General features: G+C 36.5%; 3 protein-coding genes across 6 annotated transcripts in view; 1 reads left to right on the forward strand and 2 right to left on the reverse strand.

The window, feature by feature from the left end:
* Positions 1-9,656, reverse strand: part of LOC100330348 (uncharacterized) — a 16,774-nt gene extending 7,118 nt beyond the window's left edge. The window contains exons 1-3 of one of the 2 annotated variants that reach the window (XM_087310217.1): positions 9,410-9,625; positions 7,003-7,312; positions 254-408 (exon numbers count right to left, since the gene is read on the reverse strand). In XM_087310217.1, coding sequence (XP_087166343.1) covers positions 254-366 — 113 coding nt within the window. In that variant the 5' untranslated portion in view covers positions 367-408; positions 7,003-7,312; positions 9,410-9,625. Of the gene's footprint in view, positions 1-253; positions 409-7,002; positions 7,313-9,409 lie in introns of both variants that reach the window. The other variant, XM_087310218.1, reaches the window with a different exon arrangement.
* LOC799914 (uncharacterized) lies at positions 2,371-9,915 on the forward strand. 3 transcript variants are annotated; one of them, XM_087310213.1, is made up of 6 exons: positions 2,371-2,458; positions 3,216-3,407; positions 4,623-4,777; positions 5,787-6,319; positions 7,124-7,332; positions 9,359-9,915. In XM_087310213.1, the coding sequence occupies exons 1-6, from the start codon at positions 2,444-2,446 to the stop codon at positions 9,389-9,391; spliced, it is 1,137 nt and encodes a 378-aa protein (XP_087166339.1). In that variant the 5' UTR covers positions 2,371-2,443; the 3' UTR covers positions 9,392-9,915. The 3 variants fall into 3 exon arrangements, with proteins under 3 accessions (XP_087166339.1, XP_087166338.1, XP_087166340.1); XM_087310212.1 differs by having other exon boundaries at positions 2,383-2,458; positions 9,430-9,915; XM_087310214.1 differs by lacking the exons at positions 2,371-2,458; positions 3,216-3,407 and having other exon boundaries at positions 9,430-9,915.
* Positions 9,916-11,162: 1,247 nt separating this feature from the next.
* LOC100330485 (uncharacterized) lies at positions 11,163-26,011 on the reverse strand. Its single transcript, XM_087310215.1, has 8 exons — positions 25,524-26,011; positions 24,559-24,614; positions 24,239-24,304; positions 22,011-22,204; positions 21,339-21,493; positions 17,636-18,081; positions 15,477-15,685; positions 11,163-12,518 (listed from the first exon to the last, which is right to left on the reverse strand). Exons 2-8 carry the CDS (start codon positions 24,572-24,574, stop codon positions 12,321-12,323), a joined length of 1,284 nt encoding a protein of 427 aa, XP_087166341.1. The 5' UTR covers positions 24,575-24,614; positions 25,524-26,011; the 3' UTR covers positions 11,163-12,320.
* Between the last annotated feature and the right edge of the window lie 1,489 nt (positions 26,012-27,500).

Raw genomic sequence — 27,500 nt, forward strand, 5'->3', positions numbered from 1 at the left:
TGTAAAACACTGACAGACACGACATTAAACACTCCAATGCCTGAGGACTTTTCTGTTCCTTCAGTGTAGGTATGTGTTTGTCTAAATATTAAAATAAGCCCTCTTAAAGGGATAGTTCACCCATAAATGACAATTCAATGATGACTCACCTTTATTTGTTCCAAACTATATATATATATATATATATATATATATATATATATATATATATATATATATAAAATTGTATTTTTGGCTTAAATAATACAGATACCTGTACACCATGTCTTCCACGTCTTTAATGATGTCTTGGATCCAGCTTCTGGCTATCTCCAGGTGTTTCACAGCCACACTGGGTTCATTATTCTCAACAGCGTGCATCAGCATCGGGAAGAGAGACTTGACCAGGTTATTACTGGTGCTGACACACTGCAGGAAAACAGCAGTAATGCATTTATTATTGTACATAACGGCCAATCACACTGAAGAAATTGCTGTAAATACATTGAAAACTTTGATAAAGATAGACCCAACAGTTGCTAACCTACATTGACATCTCATATGTGGCAATATATGCAAATTACATATGCAGTTGAAGCCAAAATTATTCGCCCTCCTGTGAGTATAACTCATATATTTCCTAAATGATGTTGAACAGATTCAGGAGTTGTTCACAGTATTTCCTCTAATATATTTTTATTCTGGAGAAACTCTGATTTGTTTTATTTTGGCTAGAATAAAAGCATTTTTTTTTATAATTGTAAAGCCATGTTAAGGTCAATATTATTTGTTCCCTTTTTAGATTTGATCGTCTCCAGAACAAACCACTGTTATACAATGACTTGCCTAATTACCCTAACTTTACCCTAATTACCCTAGTGAAGCCTTTACATGTCACTTTAAGCTGAATTCTAGTGTCTTGAAGAATATCTAGTCTAATATTGTCGTCACCTTAGAATTATAAGGTTCTATCTGACATTTTTGTCAAAATTGAGTTATTCACATATTCTTATTAAATGACAACTTATTTACATTATAGGATGTGTTTTTATAAGTTGTTCACATTTTAAGACTTTTTATTTAAAAAAAACAAAAAAGGTTTATCTACAAAGTCGAACTCTAGCTTGGCTCTACAAGGTTTTTCTGTGAGCCAATCAGCATTTTTAATGCAGGCATGAGGACCAATCAGGATCCGTTTTCTTTGTCATGTCGCCGGACTGCTCCATTGACAGTGGGAAACACCTGGGGCCTCATGTATCAACGCTGCGTGCGCACAAAAACTTTGTGTACGCCAGGTTTCACGCTCAGAATTGCTCACATTTGGATTTACTAACGATGAACTGAACGTGGGAATGTGTGCAGCTCCACGCCAGCTTCTTGCCTGGCGTACGCACAATTTTTGTGCGTGTCTGTTATATTTCATTGGCGACTCCTAGAGGCAGTTGTGTTAAATTCCCCTCTACAAAGTGTTTGAAGCTGTGTCCCAAATCGCATACTTATGCACTATTCTACGCCATTTTGTAGTATAAATAGTGTAAGTAGTGTGTTCACACTGAAAACTCTAAAAATAATAAGTGCACTTTAATTACCCGGATGATGCACTCATTCAGCCGCTAAAATGAAGTGTGTAATGATGGACACTTCACACACTCAATGACCGCAGGTTTGCTTACGTAGCGGAAGGGGCGGAGCTATCGGGCGCACATGTTGAATAACTTTATTTATTTTAGATGGTGAAAGCAAAATTCTCCTACTAGAGTGATTATAGCGCCTCCTGATGGTGAATGCGGCAATTCTCACGACAGGTATTATCTGATAAATCAGTCGCTTATTTCACTGATTTGGCAACCGTCAAACGTCATCAGGGAAACGGTTTGAATTTCCGCTTAGTAAAAAAACATTAGTGTGCCATTTGGGACGACACAACACACATATACTATCCTGTTGAGTGTGTAAGTGCATAAGTACATAGTGCATGAGTGTATAGTGTGCCATTTAGGACACATCTTGAGACTTGCAATGGCAGCTGTATGAGACGGGTTCATCTAGCAGGTATATAAGATTTTCACACCATACAGTTGACCAGCTAAACATTAAAGCACAATTTGCAGCGGTCGCCTGTTTTCCCAATGTAATCTGAGCGATCTACCGCACACACATTGCTATAAAGACACTATCTGAAGATGAATTTGCATACGTGAATCAGAAACATTTCCATTCAATAAATGTGCAAATAAAATATGATGCACAAACTTATTGATGATTCCTATATGTCTTCCTCGTGATAAATAGTTGGCAAAATCTGATATGTAGCGGGGGAAAAAAGAAGAAAGAGTTCATCAGACGCTGGATTCGAACCGAGTTCATGCTCATCATGTCAAAACATGATTATCTCATGTTAATCCTTCTGTTCTGTTTCTACAGATCTTTTTGTATCTGAAGCTTTATCGACTGCTTAAAGACCATGGCGGACAGCAAAGCTGAGAGGGGTGTTATTTTGCTGGATCCCTATAATAAATGGCAGTTGAATTTCTGATTAAGTCAATAATTAATACACATCGGAAGCAGTTTTCAGTCATTTTTAAAAGTCTGTATGCTGAAAAAAAAATGCTTAAATGCACAACTTAAAGAAAACATCTATCCTGATGGTAAAATTTAAATAAATTTTCATTTGTACAATATTCAGCTTTATTTAAAAGCCCCCTAATATTGACTAATATTAATCAAAGCACCTAATAAGGTGTTATATTAATTTAATAAAGTATTTTAAATATTTACTAAACAGAAACACCTAACAAAGTTCATTAATTTAATGCATAATATGTTAAAATTGACTGTAATTCACCAGTATTCATATTTTCATCTCATCGTTGCCAATTGTGAACTACATTAAGCATAATTCAAAACTCTAATGCTACAGGACAGACGGCTGCTTCTCACTCAGGGCTGTTGTTTATGCTAATGAGGGAGAGATGAGCACTAGTGGGCGGGGCCTTCCTCCTCTGATGACATACAAAGGAAGAATATCAATCAAAGTGTTTCTGCAGACTGCTTTCATCAAGTCTGATTAGAACAAATACAATTAATATATGTTGAGCATTAGAGGTTGGACATATTCACACACTGCAGACACACAACTGGGGTTAAACCCCTTATAGAAGTGATTTTTGCATAGTAAGTGCCCTTGAAAGTCAGATGATAAGTATGCATTAGTGATTTGTGTGTTTCTGTTTCAGAGCTCATACTCAGTAATTCTGTGGCCAGTCCAGAGTTTATTGTTCTTCTTCCGGCTGCAGAGCGAACGGCTCTTCTCTATCACCTGTCTTATCTGTGTTTGGGTGGATTTCCTAAACTGGAGCGTCTGCTTCGGGAAAAGAGCTGTAGAAACACAGCTTCTGTTTGGATCTTCTGAGGCTATTCTGCTCAAGGTATTCATTTTTCAGCAGCTTTATTAGACTTATAGAAGGTCAATATATATGTTCTCTATTTTTCAATGAGCTTCAAGCAGCTTAACTGATGGTAAACACCTCAGTATGAAGTCTAAAACATGCTAAAGAGTACAATGTTTATGCAAAAGTTCCAAAACTTTCTTCTAAACTTGCAGTGAATAATACCAATAAACAGGTGAAGTCATTATGTGTTAGCACTAGAATTTCACACAGCTCTCATGCACTGCAAAGTAAAAGATAAAGTACAACCAGCCGGTTGTTATTGCGGAATAGAACCTGACAGGTTTATCTGCAGCTGTTGTGTAAGACTGAAGGATTTATTCTGCAATAACAACTGCCTTGATGTACTTTATCCTGCTTATTATTCGGCTACTGGCAACAAAATGTAAAATTTAGACAAAACTTTATTCTGAGCTGTAACCATTTGTCAATTTTGTAATTAAAGGCATAGCTGAAAGAAATGAAAACAGCTGTATGGAGTATACACTAACCTGCAGATTATTCAGTCACTAGATGGCGCCAAACTATCAAAAAAAGAGGCATGACAGATATTCGTGTTCACTGACAGTCAAGATGATTCTCAGAATACCCGAATAAGCTTAATCAGGAGTTATCTGGGATAATTATAGGGCTATCAGGAATACTTGATCCTGATTGATCAGTCATGTTATGTTATTCCCAGATGACAACCGCTGAAATTATTAACAGAGACTCATCTGGGTACTTCGAATCATCAGTGACTATGAATATCAGTGAATATGTGCACATTCATATACAACTCATACTGTTATTGACTGTTGGCACCATCTAGTGACTGAATAATGCATAGGTTAGTGAATACTCCATCTACTCGCTTTAGTTTCTGTCAGCTTTCTATTTTAGTTAAATATTTCATAAGTGTAAACAATGTTTTTGTGTTTGATTTTTACATTTTGCGGCAAGTGGCCATTTAATAATGGGATAAAGCGGCCGTTTTTGCAGAAAAAAAAAAACTTCAGTCTTATATTTACAAATGCTAATGAACCTATCAACTTTTATTCTACATTAACAACCGCCTGGATGTACATCATCCCTTACTAAACATACCGCAGAATGTTGCAACTGACCAATCAGAATCAAGTATTTCAGACAGCTGTGTAATAATCAACAAGAACCGTAGTTTCTTTATTAAGAATCTCTCTTGTGTCTGTGCAGTGTGTGGGAACCAGCAACAACCTGGTTAAATCTCTGCTGCCCAGTCTGAAAGTGGCCGCGGAGAAGAACAAACCCCAGTTAGCTCGCAAACTCCTGGAGAAGGCAAAAGATTGGATCAGTGACATCATAAAGGACGTCAAAGATATCGTGAAGAGGTAATAATGATCAACCGGGAAACATTAGCAGGTGATGTATTGTAGTGCAGGATTGATCATGTCACCATGTTTTTCAGAAAACACATTTCTTAAGGTGCTGTTGACTTTAAATGTGTTTGATGTTCAACTCAGGCTCATTCTGAAAACGTTGCCCTGTGAATATTTCTGCAGACTACCAAATACGTACCTGCGGTACAGATTTTTGCAGTTTTTGCTTTTGGGAATCCTCAAGAGGCTGCTGTGTGCGCCCTTTTTCACATCTCAAATGTCTCAAGCGAGTGCCGTTCACACCCATGCTGTTCTTGCAGCGACTGGCTAAATGATTGACTGGGCTGACCTACCCTCCTCCTTTACCTAAGCCCAACCAGTTTTACCGATTGACCCGCCCACCCGCTTACTTGCCTAAACCCAACCAACAATTTACAAAAGCCGTCCAGAAAAAGTAAAGCCCTCGTCTGATTTTTACCGCATTTTCGGATTTCACCACGTTCTCACCCTGTTACTACCTTGTTCACTTTATTTTTTGGATTCTGTTTTTGTCTTACCTGATTTCTGGAACCGCTCTTCCCTGTACCCCGAACCCGGTCGTCATCGTCATGGTCAGCTTCTCTCTGTGTCTCAAGTCCGCCTACGTACACGACGAGCTAACTGGACAAACTGGTTACAGCAGGAAAGCCCTCCACACGGAGGTGAGTGGGCAGCCGGTAAGTGCCGAAAGGAACAGTGTCATACCGCCCCTTAGCGTTCACTTAAAAAATGAAATGCAGCTACACGTACCTCCGGCTACATAATTCGTGGTTTCCACAAATGTCCGGGGGACTACAATTTCAGAATGAGCCTGTGTTGTCGATGTCAGTATCAACCAAAGTTTAAATTGTTTGGGTTTTACTTTTTAATTAAGATCTGCTATAGTTTCATGTCAGCGGCACTATAATATATGTACCATGAAAAATGTTGACGTTTTCTTGTTTCACCAGCTTGTTCATTATGATATTTGCTGCACATTCAGGTATGACAAGCACAACAGTGATGTCGCCAAATCCACCAGTGACATCATCACAGTGAAGGACGAGACTGATAAAAAAAAACAGCAACAAACCAGCGAGATGGAGGCCCTTCAGAAAACTGTGGACACCCTGGAAGCCAACCTTCAGAAACTAAACAAGGAGATTGAAGCCTCTGAGAAACAGATTGAGGCAAAAAATGCAGAAATTCAAGCGTTCATTAATAAAATCACTGGCAGCAAGGAAGAACAAGGGAAGAAGCCTGCAGGAGCAGGAGCAGGAGCTGTAGCAGCAGCAGCAGCAGCGATTGAGCCGGGCGTCGCTATATTTTCAATGATAGTGCCATTCGTGGAAAGCATTATTGGTTTTATTTGCAATACGGTGACGGCCTCTTCATATCAGGCTACGATCAAAACTCTTCAGGGAGGATTGTCTGAGCTCACAGACGCTCATCGCCATCTGAAAGATCAGGAGTGGAGCTATCAAAACCAGCTGATGGACCTACAGCTGAAGCTGGCCAAAATAAAAATCGAAAGCGGTGAGATGCTTCATTTTGTCCTTGTTTTATATACAGTTGAAGACAGAATGATTAACCTCTAAATCCCTGTACAAATTCACCCTCTATTCTTTCTTTTCTTATATTGAAAACAGCCATTTTGACTTTTCCTATAATTTCAAGAGTTCACACCTTAACTGATGATTGACTAAGAAGCATGTTTGGCATGCTGTCCCGGCAGACAGCCCTGAGCTCATAAGATCCTCGAGCCTGGGGCTCCCTCCCGTTTGCAAGGCGAGAGGGGAGTTTGAGCTCAGGTAGGTCTGGAGAACTCCCCTGCTGTATTAGCTAATAAACAGACAGTGATCGCTCTTAAGAGATAACTACTGACTAGGAGCATGTCTATGTGCTGATTTGGATTAGTCAATTAACTTAAGCTGCATGTTTTTGGATGGTGGGAGGAAACCGGGAGACCCGGGGGAAATCCACGTGAGCACAGGGAGAACGTGTAAACTCTGCACAGAAACATCAGCTGGCTTGGTAAGGACTAGAACCAGTGACGTTCTTGCTATGAGGCAACAGTGCTAACCACTGGGCCACCGTGCCACCCATCTAGGAGAGGAGGAGGAGTAGGGGTGGGGGGGATTTTTCTCATGAAGATGGCTGTGATATGGAGCTGAGGGTATTTATAGTGGCTTGGGAATCGTCTGATTGGTCAATCATACATTGAATAATGCAGAATAAACATGTGATCTTCTCAAAATTAGTTTATAAATAAACTTCACAAACTTTAGACAGAGAGAGAGAAAAACACTTCAACTTTGCATATCTGATCTGGGATCTCAGGTCAGCTGCCCAGTGTAAGTCACCTGGATGAGGTCCAGAAGTGCCTGTCCAGAATCCAGCAGATCCTGGTCCAGCTCCAGAAGTTCTGGGAGAAGGTTGGCGCTCTTCTGGACACCCTGAAGGACAGGACCTTTGCTGGGGAGGACCATATTGAATTCCTGGAGGACATGAAGGAGGTGTTCCTGGAGTCTGTGGATGCAGCCAAACAGGTAAATGATGATAACTCTAATCTAAAGCAGGGGTTCCCAAAGTGGGTGAGAGGGATTTTATTTTGCTGGATCCTTCTAGTATATGTTATACTACATGGCAGTTGAATTTTTGATTAAGTCAATGAGTAAAACAACTGAAGCAGTTTTAGGCTTTTTTTAGTCATTTCAAAAGTCTGTATGCTGAAAAAAACAGCTTGAATGCTCAAATTAAAGAAAACATCTATCTTTATAGTAAAATTTAAATCAATTTTCATTTGTCCAATATTTAGTTTTATTTAAAAGCCCCTTAATATTGATAGTCATTATAATGGCACTCCATTATCCAAGCTGGAAATATGATCCTTTTAAGTAACCAGTCTGACGCGACGAACTCATCCAAGTCGTTATATTCTTTTCTTGTGTTTATTTGTTCTTCAAAGCAGGAACAATCTTTTTCTTTATATAACGATACAATATGGAACGACGGTCAAAAACTGTATCACTCCGTCTCTTCCTCTTTTTACAACAAGGATATGACGTGATCAGTCATCAATAAGCAAAGGCATAATTAAAGCATGCAGTAATAATTTAAACATTATTTTGATTGTAGACAATATAAATGCAATAAACAAATAACAATAACTATACATAATATTTTACAATTTGCATAATAGATATGGCTCTATCAGTCATGTTAATCAAAGCATCTAATAAGGTGTTATATTCATTTAATAAAGTAATTGAAATATTTACTAAACAAAAACAACTTAAGTGGGGGTTAGGACCCCATGAAAAATAAAAGGGGATCACTTGGGGATTTTCAAAAATCAAATTCACTTTAGTTAAAATTGTCATATATTATCCAAAACCTACAGAAAAAAATAGTAGTTAAAGGTTACATTAAAAAAACATGCAAATAAAAAGCCATCAGCCTTTCGCTTTTTTTTTTTTTTTTTTGCAATCCCTTAGATTACGTTATACTAAAGCCACAGCACACTGATTTTATGGCACTAGGTTAAACTTTGACACCTTTACGGCACTCACGTACATTAAAAATAAACACAGGCCACAACTGAACATAGGGGATGGTCTCTAAGTGGCGTTTATCAAAAGTAAATGATGCATAGACTTGGGCCTATTGCACGGTTATGTGCAAGGTTTATATATTTATTACCACCTCAGAAGAAATTGGGGGTCACAAGTCTTTTGGGGGTCTTTTGGGGGTCGTGGGCTGAAACGTTTGAGAAGAACTGATCTAAAGTGCGATTCTGGAAAAAAACTGACATTGCAATATTTGGTAACACTTTACTTGAAGAGGTGTTCATAAGTCTGTCATTAAGCCTTTATAATCATAATAATGTGAATGGGATTTCATGCATGCTTATACTAATGTTATGAAGAGTCATTCGCTGGGTTATGATGTTTTAAATGCGAAGATCACATTGTTTGCTATGACATAAATATATCACAACCTGTTTGTCTTCATTATGACAACTTGACATTACAGAGACAACAATACTTGTCATAAATCTGTCATGAACATGATTTTATTTTATTTTAACAGAGTAAGCTTAATAATCGTGTTTGCTTTATAATAAAAAGTATTTGGCTTACATCACTGACAGATTATTTAGCTTGTTTTCAGGAAAAACTCACGTAATATTATTATCTTTGAAAACAAGACAATATTTTACCTATCTAGAAAATGTTTCTTAGTTTAAGAATTTTTTGATATTTGGATAAGAAACAAGACAAAAAAAAAAAAAAACCTAAGTAAGAAAGGCATTTGTGTAAAATGTTTAATTCCTGGGGGGAAAAAAAGCCTCTTTTTGCCACATCTAAATTATATAACAAATATACCTATTTTTACTTGCATTAAAATTGTTCAAATGTTTTATTATAAAGAACCTGTTTACTTGAAAGATAAATATTATTTTAATGGTTAATTAGTACTCACAAGAGTTTTAGTTTAATACAAGTCCCTCATGTGGTCTGCCATCTAGTGGCAGATACTGGTTACAACATTAACTCTAATACACAAGTTTAGTTTCTCGTCAGTGTGCAAAGAACTCAGCGGTGATTTTTAAAGCTGTCTGACCTGTGATGTGATGTGTACAGGGCTGGACACAGTTCGGCCTCAGCTGCATGAAGGCGAACAGCATCTTCAGTGTTCAGGCGAATGACGCCTACAAGTTCCTGGAGGTCAGCCCTTCATCTCTGTCCAAAGCAGACTGGGAGAAAGAGTACAACAGCATCAAGGAGAAGCTGGAGAACATAAAACCAAATGTTCCAAGTCAAAAGGCCATCACACACTAAGAGCTGAAGATGATCTACCTGGGAAAAGTGAGAGCATCTGGAACATCATCTCCGCTTTGATCTCTAACGGAAACGGCATTCTGTTCTAAAAGTTGCTACATTTGAATTTACGTCATGACCGTTAGAAAAGTGTGCTCTATTTAGAATGTTAGCAGTCTTCTACACTGAGAAATATCCTTTGATCCTTTTATTAAAATAATACTGTACTGCAAATACAGGTGAATATTGTTCTTGTGATATGGGATTTCTGTATGCATGAGGTGATCTGCTGAAATAAAACCACACTGTAAAAAAATCCTGCTTGCCTTAAATTTTTAAGCAGAATCAAAATTACCTTTGAGTCCATTAAACTTATATTATGCTAAACTGACTTAAAAAAGCTTGTGTAACTTAAATTAGATTAATTAAATTAAGTTAGAACAAGATTAACTTTTTAAATTTTTAATAAGTTACAATGACCTAAAAACATAGTGTATGCTGTCATGATTAATTGGTCATATATTGTTTTTTATAGTGTAACGTCATTACAAGACTGCCTTCTGGTATCAGTAAAATGTCTTGCATATGATTTACACAGCAGATGCCCTTCCAGTACCGGGAAACACCCATGCGCACTCATTCACACACACACACACACACACACACACACACACACACACACACACACACACGCACACACGCGCACACGCGCACACACACACACACACACACACACACACACACACACACACACACACACACACACACACACACACACACTCATACACTACGGCCAGTTTAGTTGATCAGTTCCCCTATAGCGCATGTGTTTGGACTGTGGGGGGAAACCAGAGCACCCAGAGCAAACTCATGCCAACACGGGGAGAACATGCAAACTCACACACGGAAACACCAACTGACCCAGCTGGGACTCGAACCAGCGACCTTCTTGCTCTGAGGCACCACCGTGAGACCCATCTTATAATTATATCATATAAAATACATTTGAATAAATATACAAACACATATTTGGTAATGGTTAATTCTAAAATGCATTAATAATTAATTGACAGTGTTCATTGTATTAAAATGTGTATAAGATACTAAATTAAAAGCAAAATATGAATGTTTTTTTTGAAACCCGATTGAAATGAAACATGTTTTCAATTTATTTTAGAAGTCTACATTTACAAACGTTGAACCATGATTCTTCTTCCATGTGCAGTGAAACATTAACTTTTATAAAGCACAATAAAGTTGAAAGTCTCTATTGTGTGATATTAACATTAGACACAAAGCCAGACATCAAGAGCTTACTGTGTTAAAAGATTACTGTATCAAAGATCAGAGCTAGAACTGACAAACAGAACAACATCAACTCACTGAATGCTAACACTGAACTGTTAATGAAAAGTTTTATTTATGTTCATTTGTTTTTATAAATCTCTGTTGTTAACTATTTAGACAAAACAAACAGACAATATTCACTCTTGCTCTATAGACAATTTGTCGTGGTTTTCGGTTTTTCTCTTAATGAATCAAACTCAGACTGGGGGTTATAAATATCAGAATAGTATACTTTATTGGAATATTTTCCAAAAAAGCATAAGCAGACCCATCCCTATAGTTTTACTCCAGGACAATCGGATGTCCCTCACATTTGCTATCCCCTTTATCCTGGCTTCCTCCCACCTTTGTGTTTTCACAGCTGTTTACTGGTTTAACAGGCCTCTTCCAGCTCCTACTTCTTTATGACCCCTTATTAAAGCCTCTTCTTTTTGGTGGCCCTCGTAATGCAAAGATCTAATGTATTCATAACTGTTTTACACATACAGTTCACATTTGGTAATCATGACTAGTATCTATGTTTCAAACATCTAAATTGGACTCTTCTTTCCCATATAGTACGTGTCTTTTCAAACATACATGACAATTTCAGCATATGTTCTATACATTTCATGGCTTTCTGACATAAAGGGTTCTCATTGTATCCCCAAGTCCTCTCTAATGCTATTTTATGACCCCTTTGCCTTAACCTGTCACCTGTTTTCAAACACATATAATGGCAGATTCATAGGGCCCTCCACTCACCCAATTAGATGTGTCTTCATATAGTAAATAAAATTCTTCATCACATTTCAATGAAGTCATGTTATTGGCCCATAAAAAGTTCCTGCTTGTTGTCAAACTATTTCATAACTTACATGAACCTGTAATAGGATTATTGATCAATCTTTGGAATTTTTGGGATTCTCAGAAGCTATAGAAATTAAAAATGTAAGGCAGGAAATATGTTAGGACCATTGTTATTGTTTCCACCCCTTAAAAATGGTCTATAAATGTAAATATAAAAGACTACAGCTCTTACAATTAAAAGTGATGCACAGATTACACTAAACTATTAATAAGCCGTATCCATCTGTCTCTCCTTTTTGTGATAGAAGCAAATGCACAGAAAATAATGCACAGCTGAGGTGAAACAGCCACTCTGCATTGGGTGTCCGCTATTTGTTTTTTATTCAATCACCTGTTATCAATTATTTCATACATAATAGTGTACTAGCAATAGTTTATAAGAGTTACATAATAGTGTTTTTAGCTAAATAAGAACATTGCATGAGTACATTTTGCCAGCTGGTAGTTATAGGTAAACAATGTTAAAGGGACATATTATAACGTAACATATAAAGCGTTTTCCCCCAACACTGTTTATTTCACTCAGTAACGGCGGCGATGGGTGAATCCTCAGTGCTGATGTTACTCAGCTTCTTCATGATTGAATCGCGCTGTTTCTGCCATTCTCCTGGTGAAAGTGAAGACGGATTGCTCTGCAGGAATTTATAAGCATCTCTAGACTGAATGCTGAAGATTCCCTGAGCTCTCAGACAGCAGGAGCCGAATCTCTGCCAGTACTGAAAGAGTAAAACACACCATTACACACATCACTACAAACAATATATATATGGTTCGAGCCTCGGCTCAGTTGGTGTTTCTGTGTGGAGTTTGCATGTTCTCCCTGCGTTCGCATGGGTTTCCTCCGGGTGCTCCGGTTTCCCCCACAGTCCAAACACATGCGGTACAGGTGAATTGGGTAGGCTAAATTGTTCGAATGTGTGTGTGAGTGTGTGTGTGGATGTTTTCCAGAGATGGGTTGTGGCTGGAAGGGCATCCGCTGCATAAAAACATGCTGGATATGTTGCCGGTTCATTCCGCTGTGGCGACCCCGGATTAATAAAGGGACTAAGCCGACACGAAAATGAATGAATGAATGAATGAATGAATGAATGTATATATACAGTGGGTGATTATGACCATGTGGTGAGTTTATATATGTAAACCCCTTATATGTCTACATATATAAACCCACCCTCAATGCTGATATTTTAGCTCTTTTCGTCACCAAAATAATTTAACCAGCAAATTAATTTGGTAATAGTAGAGGAGGAATCTGGAGAAATTCAGAAGTGAAAATAAGAGTGAATGAAAATAATAAATTTTTCTCTGAATTCTGATTCATTAATTTTCTTTTCAGCTTAATCCCTTTTTTGGGGTTGCCACAGCGGAATGAACCGCCAAGTATTCCAGCATGTTTACAGTGGATGCCCTTCCAGCTGCAACACAAAAAACGGTGAAACACACACACACACACACACACTACAGCCACTTTTTGTTTATCAAGCCAATGCCAATACGGGGAGAACATGCAAACTCCACACAGAAACACCAACTGACCCAGCCTGGACTCAAACCAGCGACCTTCTTGTTATGAGGCAACAGCGTTACACACTGCTCCACCTTGACGCACTGAATGTTGAAATTTTCACGTTTTTTTAGGTTTCGTACTTCTGACTCTGGGCAACCTCACATCAAGAAGGTCGCCGGTTCGAGTCCTGGCTGGGTCAGTTGGTGTTTCTGTGTGGAGTTTGCATGTTCTCCCCCTGTTGGCGTGGGTTTCCTCCGGGTGCTCCGGTCTTCCCCACAGTCCAAATACATGCGCTATAGGGGAACTGATCAACTAATTCGGCCGTAGTGTATGAATGTGCGTGAATAAGTGTGTATGGATGTTTTCCAGTACTGGGTTGCAGCTGAAAGGGCATCCGCTGTGTAAACATATGCTGGAATAGTTGGCGGTTCTTTCTGCTGTGACTACACCTGATGAATAACCGGAACAAGCCAAAGGAAAATGAATGTTTTTTTTTTGTAAGATATTGCAATTCTGACTTTTTATTTCTCTGAATTCTGAGTTTAGATCTTGCAGTTCTGGCTCTATCAGGTTTTTTTAGGTTTCACAGTTCTGACGTTTTCTGTATTCTTTAATGTTTTACAATTCTGAGTTTACATCTTGCAGTTCCAACTTTTTTTCTGTATTTAAAACTTTTAGGTTTTACAATTCAGTTTTTTTCCCCCTAATTTTGAGTTTATTTAAAAATCTAGGCTTTTTTAGGTTTTGCAATCCTGAGTTTTTTTCCTGAATGTTGAGTTTAAATTTCATAATTCTGACTTGTTAATCTGATTTTTTAAAAGATATGCAATTAAGCTTTTTTTCTCAGAATTTTGAATTTACACCTCACAGTTCTGATTCATCTCTGAATTCTGATTTTACCTCTTAAAATATTTCAGAATTTTCAAAATCTGTGTGAAAGCAGATGAAATTTATTTATTCATTCATTAATTTTTTTTCGGCTTAGTCCTTTTATTAATCTAGGGTCACCACAGCAGAATGAACCGCCAACTTATCCAGCATATGTTTTACACTGGGAAACATCCATACACTCATTCACACTCATACACTACGGACAATTTAGCTTACCCAATTCCCCTATAGCGCATGTGTTTGGACTGTGGGGGAAACCGGAGCACCTGGAGGAAACCCACGCCAACATGGGGAGAACATGCAAACTCCACACAGAAATGCCAACTGATCCAGCTGAGGCTCCAACCTGTGACCTTCTTGCTGTGAGCCGAACGTGATACCCACTGCGCCACCGTGATGCCCACGTTTATTTATTTATTTACATTTTTTAAACAGGAAAACATTAAAAGATAATTGGGTTTTTCAGCAGGTTCCTGCTCTGTAGAACATAGAAACATGCAGACACCCCTAACAACTCATCCATCAGCACATGAGAACAGTACAAACAATCACCAATCATACAACATGAAGAGGGACGGGCTGCTATCTCAGTGGCTACAGCAATAGTTGACCATCAGATGACGAGCATGGGATTTTTAAAAAAGTCTCAGTGTTGGTATTGTCTTTAGATGTTGTGGGATTTCTTTCCAGGCTGTTGTGAATACATAAAAAGAAGATCTGTCCATAACAGTTTTTAAAAGCAGGTAACGTCAAACATCCATTTGTTGCAGATCTGGTGGAACGATCAGTATTAAGTTTTGGTACCAGAGCACAAAAGGCTGCTGAGGTAGCACCATTTAAAATATGGTAGTACAGTTTTATCATTAAAAATAATAAAGCATTAGAGTAATAGAGCAAGTCTATTGAAGAAAGTCTATTGTGGATCTTATAGGCACTATTATACAGTCTAGCTATTGGCTCCAAGATGTTATTTGTTGTGAGAGACCCAACAGGCAAACAGTATAATAAGGTGGACAAAATAATGGCATGAAGATAAGTTTCTGAAACAGAAAGAGACAAATTTGTCCTAATTTTCCCATAAACAGATGCTCACATGACCACAATATGTAAGATGAGAGTCCGGACTCATTCCCAAATATCGATATGCAGATACAATGGAAACCTTTTGATTTGAGAAAGTGATGGGATTGGATATGGATAATTTTCGCCAAGACATTAACATCATCTATATGACAGAATTAATTTCCCAAAAGTGCTCATCATCAAGTTACTGTACCTGTCCTGCAGCTTCAACAGACTCCAGAAACTCCTCCTTCATGTCCTCCAGGTCATCGATCAGATCTTCATTAACGAAGGTCTTCTTCTTCAGCGTGTCCAGCGTCGTGCCCACTTTCTCCCAGAACTTTTTCAGCTGAATCAGAATATCCATGATTCGAGAGAGACACTGCTGGACATCGTTCAGGTGCACAGGACTGGGAATCACACCTGGACACACGTATAACACATATACATTTAATAAGACTCGAGATGTGATGACCACACTGCAACAAAATGCTCTTCTTATTCAGAGTTTCTGTCTTGCTTCTAGTCCAAATGTCTCAAAATTCTTAAATCAAGAAGCATTTTCAGTCACACTTTACAATAAGGTTCATTAGTTAATGTAAATAATGCATTTACTAACATGAACAAACAATGAACAATACATTTACTACAGTATTTATTCATGTTAGTTAACGTTAGTTAATGAAAATACAGTAGTTCATTGTTAGTTCATGTTAACTCATGGTGCATTAACTAATGTTAACAAGCATGGACTTGAATGTTCATAATGCATTAGTAAATGTTCATGATTAATAATGATTAATTTATGATTAATAAATGCTGTACAAGTGCTGTTCATGATTAGTTCATGTTAGTAAATGCATTAACTATTGACCCTTATTGTAAAGTGTTTCCGCATTTTCTAGACCAGCACAAAATATAGTTTTGTTTTCAGAAATAATGAGTCAAAATGAGGAGAATTCTTCCTTAAAACAAACAAAATAATTGTTGACACTTTAAAATAATGGTTGATTTGTTCATTTTAGTTCATATATTTAGTATCACAAACAAAAACAATGAGTAATACATGTATTACTGTATTTATTTAGCTAAGGTTAACCTTGTTAACCTTAGTTATTGTTATACAAGTTAAATAATGTTAGTTCATGTTGACTCACAGTGCATTAACTAATGTTAACAAGCACAACTTTGGATTTTAATAATGCATTACTTAATGCTGAACTACAGTAAGGATTAACAAATACTTTACAAAATAAGACTATTCAGACTTAAATACATTAACTTATGAGCCATTATTCTAAAGTGTTACCAAATAATGGGTAAGCTAAATATTGCACTTCTCTGTGATGTGATTTTTTCATAAATGCTATTATAACCATATTTTTTAGATATATGGTGCAGCTCTAACTGTAAATAAGGAGGTAAGTAATCCTGATTTATGTTTATAGCACATTAAAGATAGCAGAGCTATCCAGAGTGCTTAAACATGTATTTAAAAAACTAAATGGACAAGACAAACATTAAAAGACAAAGGAGAATTAAAATGCTAAAGAGACAGTGAAACAATTAATCTACTAAACAGAACAGATATATTGCTCACGGTTTGGTACATATCATGGTTTTAGGGTTATAGTTGTGGTATGGTTTGGTATGTGATGTTAAATAAAAAAAATGCAGAAAAAATAATTAAAAACTAATCTGTAAGATAAAGTTTACAGTAAGAAATGACAGCTAAAGGGTTAATACTGCCACTACACACACACTACGGCCAATGTAGTTCATCAATTCCCCTATAGCGCATGTGTTTGGACTGTGGGGGAAACCCACGCCAACACGGGGACAACATGCAAATTACACACAGAAACACCAACTGACCCAGTCGAGACTCGAACCAGTGACCTTCTTGCTGTGAGGCCAGAGCGCTAACCCCTGCGCCACCCTGGCGAGTTCTCATTAAAGGAATCTGCTTTGAAGATACCTGAAAGTCTCCTGGTCCATCTCTTCTTCATTCATTCATTTTCTTTCCGGCTTAGTCCCTTTATTAATCAGGGGTCGCCACAGCGGAATGAACCGCCAACTTATCCAGCATATGTTTTATGCAGCGGATGCCCTTCCAGCAACTCATCTCTGGGAAACATTCATACACACTCATTCACACTCATACACTAGCTTACCTAATTCGATTATACTGCATGTAGACAGAAATGCCAACTGATCCAGCCGGGGCTCGAACCAGCGACCTTCCTGCTGTGAGGCGATTGTGCTACCCACTGCACCACCGTGCTGCCCTGTCGCTTCTTCAATTCACAACAGTACACAAAATAGTGCATATGAACATTTCAGGCATCAGTGTGTGTAGACCTTAGGACTCACCCAGCTGTATTTTGGAGCTGGCCAGTTTGAGCTGCAGGTCGGTGAGCCGGACCTTAATATCCCACTCTTTTCTCTGCAGGCTGCTTTTATCAGAGTTCAGTCCGGAGAGTTGGCTTTTCAGAGAGTGAGTTTTAGCTTCTTCAGCAGGGTTCATTTTAGCGTCCTCAATGATTGCATAAAAGGGCACCAGGGCCCTCAGGATCCCGTGACGCCTCTTGCTGCACTTCTCCATGTGCTCCTGCAGCTCGGCGTTTACTCCGTCAATCCTGTTCTGGGTGCTCTCCATATCTCTGGAGACTTCTTTCAGCTCGTCTTCAAGATTCTTGACGGCCTCGTCCAGACTCTTCATCTCCTCTGTGTGTTTCTGCAGCTTTTCCTCAGTCTCCTTCTTCTCCTGAAACACATCGCTGGTGCATGATGCCACACTGTGGTTTTGCTCATCGTACCTGAGGAATACGCTGGACTTTAAAGTTCAATTCAATTCAATTTTATTTGTGCAACAGTTTTTACTATAATTATTTATTGTTGTTTTAATAATTAATTATTATAATTAGCTTCACAAAAGCTTTACATTATTGCATTATAATCAAATTCAGAGAAGTGAAAGTAGTTAGTTACTGTCACCGACTCGGTCCCCGTCATTCCCCTCGCTGGCCAGCAGAGGCCACCATCACCGGACTTTTAGCATTACATCATCCACTTAAACTGATTGCGCACACACCTGTTCTGAATCCCGTTAACGACCCACGCTACCTGTTATAAGCCACACTTACACACCAGTCCAGTGCAAAGTCTTGTTCTGCCACGGCTAACATCTCTGAGCGTTATTCCCTTGCTTGATCTCCTGTGTATTACCCCGGACTGTTTCTGACCCTGAGTTGCCTTCTGCCTGCCCCGAACCTTGCTTTAGTGGTAGGCAAAGCGAGGCTTCGTGAAACACTGAAACAGTCGAAGCAAATGTGTCGAAGCTTCGAAACGTTTCGAAACCCTACTCTACAGTGACATCTAGTGGTCATTTTTATGTATTGCACTGAAACAGCTTCAGCAAGGTACAGTTGAACAAATGAAGGCATTAAAACCAACTTTGTATGATCGATCCTTCAAGTAACATAGTACAGTGGTTAAGGTGATAGACTTCCATGCGGGGTTAGTAGGTTTCGAAGCCAAGCTGTCGCAGTTGTTTTGAAATGCTATAATACCAGTTGGTAATGCTTTGCTCTTGTATCGTTTTGTTTCAACATTGGTCTGATATCCGAATGAACAATATGTGAATAAATATGTCTTGTTTTTGTCTTAAAACAGGGTTGTTGCTAGATCAAAAACGGTGGCCTGAAGTTATCAAGAATTATTTATATTATTCATTAAATTTCACATTTATTGTATTTTATTAATGTCTACCCAAACCCTAAACCCAACCATACTGTAAAAATATTTATTATTGTTTTACAGTATTACAAAAATGATGCTAAATTGATGGCGTAACTGCAGCTGTATCCTATTTAGGCTACACAAAACAGAAACATGATTAAAATACATAAAACCATGATTTCAGAGTATTTGTACAAGTCGGGATTCGAACCCAAAACATCATGCAAAGCATAGAATCAATTAGCAAACACATAGTCCTCTAAGCCATATGAGACAGAGATTGTTTGATGACCTTGGCAGTCAAATGAGGATTCGCCAGGTCTCGAAACGTTTCTAAGCTGATCGATGCTTTGAATCGCTTTAGTCATGTGACCTGGTGTTTCGAAACACTTTAGTCACGTGACTTGGGTGCTTCGGATCATGCTTCGGTGCAGTGTTTCAAAACACTTGCGCTTCGGGATCTCGACACTGTGTCGAAACATCAGTTTCACGTCAGCCATCCCTACCTTGCTTGTTATCTGGACTCTGAACCATGCTGCCTGCCCTCGACCCACGTCTGATATCTGGACTCTGAACCATGCCGCCAGCCCTTCGACCATTATTGCATACTATTGATGTGAGTTCGCACTTTAGTGCGTATTGTATGATTGTGATTGAACTGTGTCTATTAAATACTGCAAATGGATCCTGCCGTCAGGCTCCTCGTTACAATTACCATAACTTTATTAGTCACTAATAACTTAATCTAATCAACTAGTCACTGATATCTTTTATGGTATAAAGTAATTATATATAAACATAGTTAACCAGCAGTTATATAGTATAGGACAGTACATCCAGAAAGTATTGATGGCACTTGACTTTTTCCACATTTATTTATGTTACAGCCTTATTCCAACATGGATTAAACTGATTGTTTTCCTCAACATTCTACACACAATCCCCCATAACAAGGTGGAAAAAGAGTTTTTAAATAGTTGCAAATATATTAAAAATAAAAAGCTGTAAAAACATCAGTGTTCACAGGGTTTGCTCGATACTCTGTTGATGCACCTTTGTCAGTGATTACAGCCACAAGTCTTCTTGAATATGATACCACAAGCTCTGCACAGCTGTCTTTGGGAATTTCTGCCCATTCCTCTTTGCAGTATCTCTCAAGCTCTATCAGGTTAGATGAGAAGTGACGGTGTACAGCCATTTTTAGATCTCTCCAGAGATGCTCAATAGGATTTATGTCTGGGCTCTGGCTGGGCCACTTAAGGACATTCACCCAGTTGTTGTGAAGCTGCTCCATTGATATGTTGGCAGTGTGCTGCTGGACAATAACCCGATGGTCACTCTGTCTGAGCTCCAGCGCTCTTCTGTAAAGAGTGGAGAACCTTACAGAAGGAAAACCATCTGTGCAGCAATCCACCAATCAGGCATCTGTATGGCAGAGCGGGCAGACGGAAGACACTCCCCGCCTGGAGTTTACCATCTGAAGGACTCTCAGAGCATCAGAAACTAAACTCTCTGCTCTGATGAGACTCAAACTGAACTGTTTGGAGTGAACGCCAGGCGTTACGTGTGGAGAACAGCAGGCGGCGCTCATCACCAGGCTAACACCATCCCTACAGTGATGGTGTTGGTGTTGGCATCATGCTGTGGGGATGTGTTTCAGCAGCAGGAGCTGGAAGACTAGTCAGGATAGAGGGAAAGATGAATGCAGCGATGTACAGAGACATCCTGAATGAAGACCTGCACAAGAGTGCTCTCCACCTCAGACTGGGGCGATGCTTCATCTTCCAGCAGGACAATGACCCAAAGCACACCGCCAACATATCAATGGAGCTGCACAACAACAACTGGGTGAATGTGCTTGAGTGGCCCAGCCAGAGCCCAGACCTAAATCCTATTGAGCATGTCTTGAGAGATCTGAAAATGGCTGCCCACCGTCGCTTCCCATCCAACCTGATAGAGCTTGAGAGGAACTGCAAACAGGAATGGGCACAAATTCCTAAAGACAGGTGTGCAGAGCTTGTGGCATCATATTCAGAAAGGCCTTGAGGCTGTAATCACTGCCAAAGGTGCATCAACAGAGTATCGAGCAAACCCTGTGAATACTGATATACATCTGGTTTTACAGCTTTTTATTTGTAATAAATTTGCAACAATTTCAAAAACTCTTTCTCCACATGGTGATTATGGGGGATTGTGTGTAAAATGTTGAGGAAAACAATCAATTCAATCCATTTTGGAATAAGGCGGTAAAGTAAACAAATGTGGAAAATGTGAAGCGCTGTCAATTCTTTCTGGATGCGCTGTAAAATAATGCACAAGTATGTGATGTCTTCACCTCTTCACCATGTCCTCCACGCCTCTAATAATGTCATCGATCCAGCTTCGGGCTTTCTCCAGGTATTTCACAGCCAGAACTGGTTTATTCTTTTCTACAGCTTTCATCAGCATCGGGAACAGAGACGTGACCAGGTTACTGCTGGTGCCCACACACTACAATGAAGAAGAATACAACCATTATCTGCAACTTAACAATCACACAACTGCACTTTCATTTTAACTGTGAGCTCACATCTTGCAATTATGACTTTTTTCCTGAGTTTAGAGCTTGCATTTATGACTTATTTTGCTATAAATTCTGCATTTATGTCTTGCAATTTTGCCTTTTTTTACTAATTGAATTCTGAATTTACGTCTTGTAATTATGTCATTTTCCTGCTTTTTATTATTTGAATTATTATTAATTGAGTTCTGTTCATATTGGGCAATTATAACCTTTTTCCCCTTTAAATTCAGATGCTATATCTTGCTTTTTATGAACTTCGAGGCTTATATTTTGAAATACAGTATGCAGTTCTGGCCTTTTCTTGGGGATTTAAGTTCACATCTAACTATTATCTCACAATTTATGTGACATTTCTGAGGAACCTGTGAAATTGTGGCGGGATGTAAAACACTGAAAGTACTTGTAATATAGAAAACAGCAGAATATGACTGAACTCAGGCTCACCTTCAGCAGAACGGCCTCAGAGGATCCAAACAGCATCTGAGTCTCCAGAGCTCTTTCTCTGATCAGACGCTCCAGTTTAGGAAATCCACCCAAACACAGATACGACAGGTGATAGAGAAGAGCCGTTCGCTCCGCAGACGGAAGAAGATCCCGAATAAACTCTGGACTCCATGAGCAATCACTGACCACAAGTTCTGAAACACAGAAACACACACATTACTGATGCACAACAAGAGGCAGGGGGATTACTGATTACAAATTACATCTCTAAATCTGTAGTCGGTAATATGATCGAGTGGATTACACATTTATGGTAATGTAATCTCAGTACTTCTGGATTACATTTAGATTACTTTTTGTGCTCAACTTTATTTAATGTTATATGAAATAAAGCATAACTAAAAAGATAACCTGTAAAAAGTATTAAAATGAGGAAAGTAACAACTTTCTGCCCTTTCTAATTTTATGCATTCATGTAATCCGTAAAAAGTAACTGTAGTCTGATTACATGTATTAAAAAAGTATTTTAACTACAAGAACTTAATTTTGAAATCTGATTGTGTGTATATAATCCATTACTATCCTACTACTACTTGGGGATTAATTATGAAATATAATGAATTACTCATCACAAAGTACATTATAAATCTGTATTTAGTATAATCTTTTATGTTACACATTCATGAATGTAATCTGACTACTTCTGGATTATATTTAGATTGCATTTGTTCTCACCTTATTTGATTTCACATGAACTGAAGCAGACAACAAAATAAATAATAATAAAATAGTAAAATGTTTAGGTTAATACAATCTATTACATCCCTACTATTACTGGGTAGATTATGTTGAAATGTAATCAGTTAATGATTACAAATTACATGAAAATCTGTATTCAGTAATATAATATTCTGCCTTACACATTTATGGTAAAGTAATCAGACTACATTTAGATTAGTTTTTGTACTAACCTTTATTTAATGTTATATATATATATATATATATATATATATATATATATATATATATATATATATATATATATATATATATATATATATATATATATAGACGAAAGACAAAAAGATAAATGTTAATAAAAATGTAAAATAAAGAATTGTCTAAATAATATGTAATTATGTAATCCCTAAAAAGTGACTGTAATCTGATTACAAATATTTTTAAAAGTAGTTTACTTACAAGTGCTTAATATTTGAAATCTGATTATGTAAATATAATATATTACTACATTACTACTATTGGTGGATTACTTTGAAATGTAAACAGTTCCTGATTACAAATTACATGACAAAATCTGTAGTCAGTAATAATGTTTTGGATTACATATTAATGAATGTAATCGGACTACTTCTGGATTACATTTAGATAACTTAAGGGCTCTCTCTTATTTGATGTCACATCAACTCAAGACGATAAAAATAAATGTTTAAAAAAGAAAAAGTGCAATATTAGGACAATCAATAAAATGTAAACAAATTAAAGACATTTTGTAAATAATATCCATAATGTTCATAATAATGTTATTCATAAAAAGTAACTAAACTGATTACCAGTAATTTACTGTATTTTAAAGTATATAATTAGTGGAATCTGATTATTTAAAATATAATCAATTACTACACTACTATTATTTGGGGATTACTTATGAAATGTAATCAGTTACATGACAAAATTACTAGTCACTATATAATCTTTTAGATTACACATGCTAATGTAATCTGACTACTTTTGGATTACGTTTGTGCTAACCTTTGTTTCAATCAGTTACTGATTACACATTACATTACGAATCTGTAGACAGTAATATAATCTCTTATTTTACATATTCATGAATGTAATGGGACTACTTTTGGATTACATTTAGATTACTCTTGTGCTAAGCCGTTTTTAATGCCACATTATGTATATTGAAGCGGATTAAAACATGAAGAATCACAAACATATAGTAGTTTATTATGAAAAATGTCAATGTTTAAATAAAGAGTAAATCGAGGAGAATCAATGAACTCTGATTAACTTACTGTCATTGTGTAAATAACAAATAATCATAAGCAATCCATAAAAAAGGTAACCTGACTGAGTATTCTTACAAGTATTTTGATTTCTGAAATCTGCTAAATGTAATCCAGATTATATATTAATACCCAGTTTAAAGCTTCAGATAGAGCATTGTTTCATACTGATGTGATTTAAGTGTTTACATCCACCTGTATTAATGGAGCAGGACGCAGACGTCTCCTCAGACTTGCTGATCTCCAGCTTCGGCTTTTTGGCTGTTATAAGAGATTATAAAACACAACACTTTGAATATTAGACCAAAATATGATACTGCCTGAAATAAAAAGGGATCCTGATATTCATATGAGGTTTATAAGAATTTTAAGTAGTATTTAAATCAAGTTAGTAATTAGAAACGTAATTTAAACTCAAATTGAATGATGTAATTAGTGATTAATGACTTCATTTTAAAGTAGCTCACCCAACACTGATCATATATTGTAATGAATAAGTCTGGAGAATTTCTCACCTCTGCGTGCCGGCATGGTTTCAGGTGTACACTTGTGAATTTTCCTATTTAGATGCCTAAAATACCACAGAAAGACATGAAAAAGACAAACAGAACCGGTTATTTAGTTAGAAATGCATAAACAGCAAGCTTATTCTTCATAAATGTGTTTATAGTGAAATTTGCCAACAAAAGTTCTGAATGTTCAAAATGAACTAAAGAGAGGTAGCTAATGAATCCTGAATGTAATTGCAATGATTTAGATGCTTCTTAAAGACAGATATGATTACTCTAAATGTTAGTTTGTAATTTGATAAAAACAGCTAAATTAAATAATGCAGAGAAATCACATTTGTTTGATTCGCAAACAAATGACTCTTACGAACCGGTTCTTTTTAATGACTCCAAAGCACAGCCGGAGTAATGAATCTTATGCTCCGGTTCTTTTGAATGAATCAAAACCATAACGCGCTTTTACTTGCTTGGATATTTTATGATGTATAGATAATCTGTCAAATAAATAGATTAATTAATTAATTAATAAGGAAAGAACAACACCCGCTCATTTGAAGAGAGCACAATGTAAAAGCAAGGCAAATCTTTTACTGAATCTTTAGAGTCGTTTGTTTTTGTGAGTGAATCAAAAACATTTTGCGCTTATTTAAATACCTTCATGAGCGCAAAATGTTATTGATTCACTCAAAAAATGTCTATACAAGGAAATTAAAACACCAATAAACAGGTTAAATCTATCTATCTATCTATCTATCTATCTATCTATCTATCTATCTATCTATCTATCTATCTATCTATCTATCTATCTATCTATCTATCTATCTATCTATCTATCGTTTTCTTATTTAGTTCTATATATCTATATCAAAAATAAAAATCAATATTCATCATCATTATATTATTATTATTAATATTATGAAGGTGTTTCAGACGGTAAATGATGACCATAATGATGAAATAGCTGTACTCACCTGTGTTTCTCCAGGAGTGCAGCAGAATCTCCATCTGCCGCGTTTATAGAGTCGGTCACGTGGTTTGGGGAGATTTTCAGCCTCTTACGAGTATTTTAAAAAGCAATTTACTCTAATTACAAATATTTTAAAAACCATATTACGAAATCCAGATTACATATTAATACACTGGTCTTGTTTAAGAACAACCTGTAACTCTCCAGTAAATACAGTACATGCATACAGATGTTTATTTAAATTATAAAACACAGCACTGAATATTAGACCAGATTATGATTTTGTCTGAATAAAAGAGACTCATCTGGCGAATTCAGTTGCGCACGATTCAACATATTCAGGTTTAATGAGTAAAACCGCGTCTCTTCTAGTAAATCACGTGGTTTGGAGCTCGAGCTGAATCTCAAACATAATAAAACAATATAAAACAGTGAGAGGTCAAACACCGCAGAATGAAAGTGAAAATGTGCTGAAATAAAGAGAAGTATTCTGATCAATAAGACATAAAGGGCCAATTATAGCTTCTTTTAATGAAATAACACACTGTATTTAAAAGCAACTCCACTTTCAGTGGACATCTGTATAGTCAGTAATATGACTAAACTATTTGAATTGTGCACATTTTAATTATTAATTATATATATATTCAATTTAAATATTTAAACATATGTAATTATTTAATGCTTATTTTTATTTTAAATGTACTTATTCAAATTAACAATTATTTAATATAACTGACTATCTATCTATCTATCTATCTATCTATCTATCTATCTATCTATCTATCTATCTATCTATCTATCTATCTATCTATCTATCTATCTATCTATCTATCTATCTATCTATCCGTACATCATCTGTCTGTCTGTCCGTCCGTCCGTCTATCATTCTCTCTATCCACTCTAATTTTTTAAATGCTGCAGATCCATGGAGCCTGTAATATGACAGAATTATTTGCATTTCAATTATGTACATTTGAATTATTGAAAATAATATATATGCATAATAAATTTAATTATTTGGATAATAAATAATTATTTATTCATTTTAATTATTAATATTTTACTGTATATTTTAAATGTAACTATTAAATTAGAATATTAAAGCATTTAATAAAAACAGATTTTTTAAGGCAGATTTTTTACATATTTTCAAACTACATATTTTATTTTTATTTTGAATTATAAATTTTGAAATTGAGATCAAATTTATTATTGTAGAAAACTCAGATTGCACAGAAAGTGAGGGATGATCTCAGAAAGGTCGACTGTCTTACATATCAGATGTTCACTTTTCAACTATAAAAAAAATCAAAACTAATTTAAACAGCATAATAATGTTCAGTTTTATAACATAACACTCATCAACACTTCAGATGAACACAATTCAAAATGTTTATTAGACAATTTTAGCTTCATACATGAAGATCCTCTGTATTAAAATATTTCAAGCAAAATGTGAGCATCGTTTAACCAGATTAAACTAATATTATATTCTGTCCCACTTGATTGTTATAAAATCAAACCAGATGAACTAAGTCTAATAAAGCAATAAAGATTTACAAACTCATAACTTAATGATTAACTATACAGTTTTGTAGTTTATTAATTAATGTTGAATTATAACCTGACATTAGGATGTGCTTTATTGATAAGTGATGATTTTTGAAAAAGAGATTTTTTTTATGTAATATAAAATAAGCAAACAAAATGACATTTTAAGACTCTAAGACTGAAATAATAGTGACATTTAGTTAAATGTTTTATTAGGACTGATTTATGGATATGTTTAAAAGGTTGTCAGTGGAAATCTTCTTAACCATCACCAATAAATGTTTATACTGCCCTCCAAAGGCAAAGCACAGTCATTACACCAAAAAGTAAAAAACAGCAGCATAAAAAATATGATGATGATAATAATAATAAGAAGAATATTTATTAATATTAATTTTTATTATTACTATTATTATTATTATTTGTA

Source organism: Danio rerio, chromosome 24 (genome assembly GCF_052040795.2).
Source record: "Danio rerio strain M-AB ecotype USA chromosome 24, GRCz13ab, whole genome shotgun sequence".
NCBI classification, from domain to species: domain Eukaryota; kingdom Metazoa; phylum Chordata; class Actinopteri; order Cypriniformes; family Danionidae; genus Danio; species Danio rerio.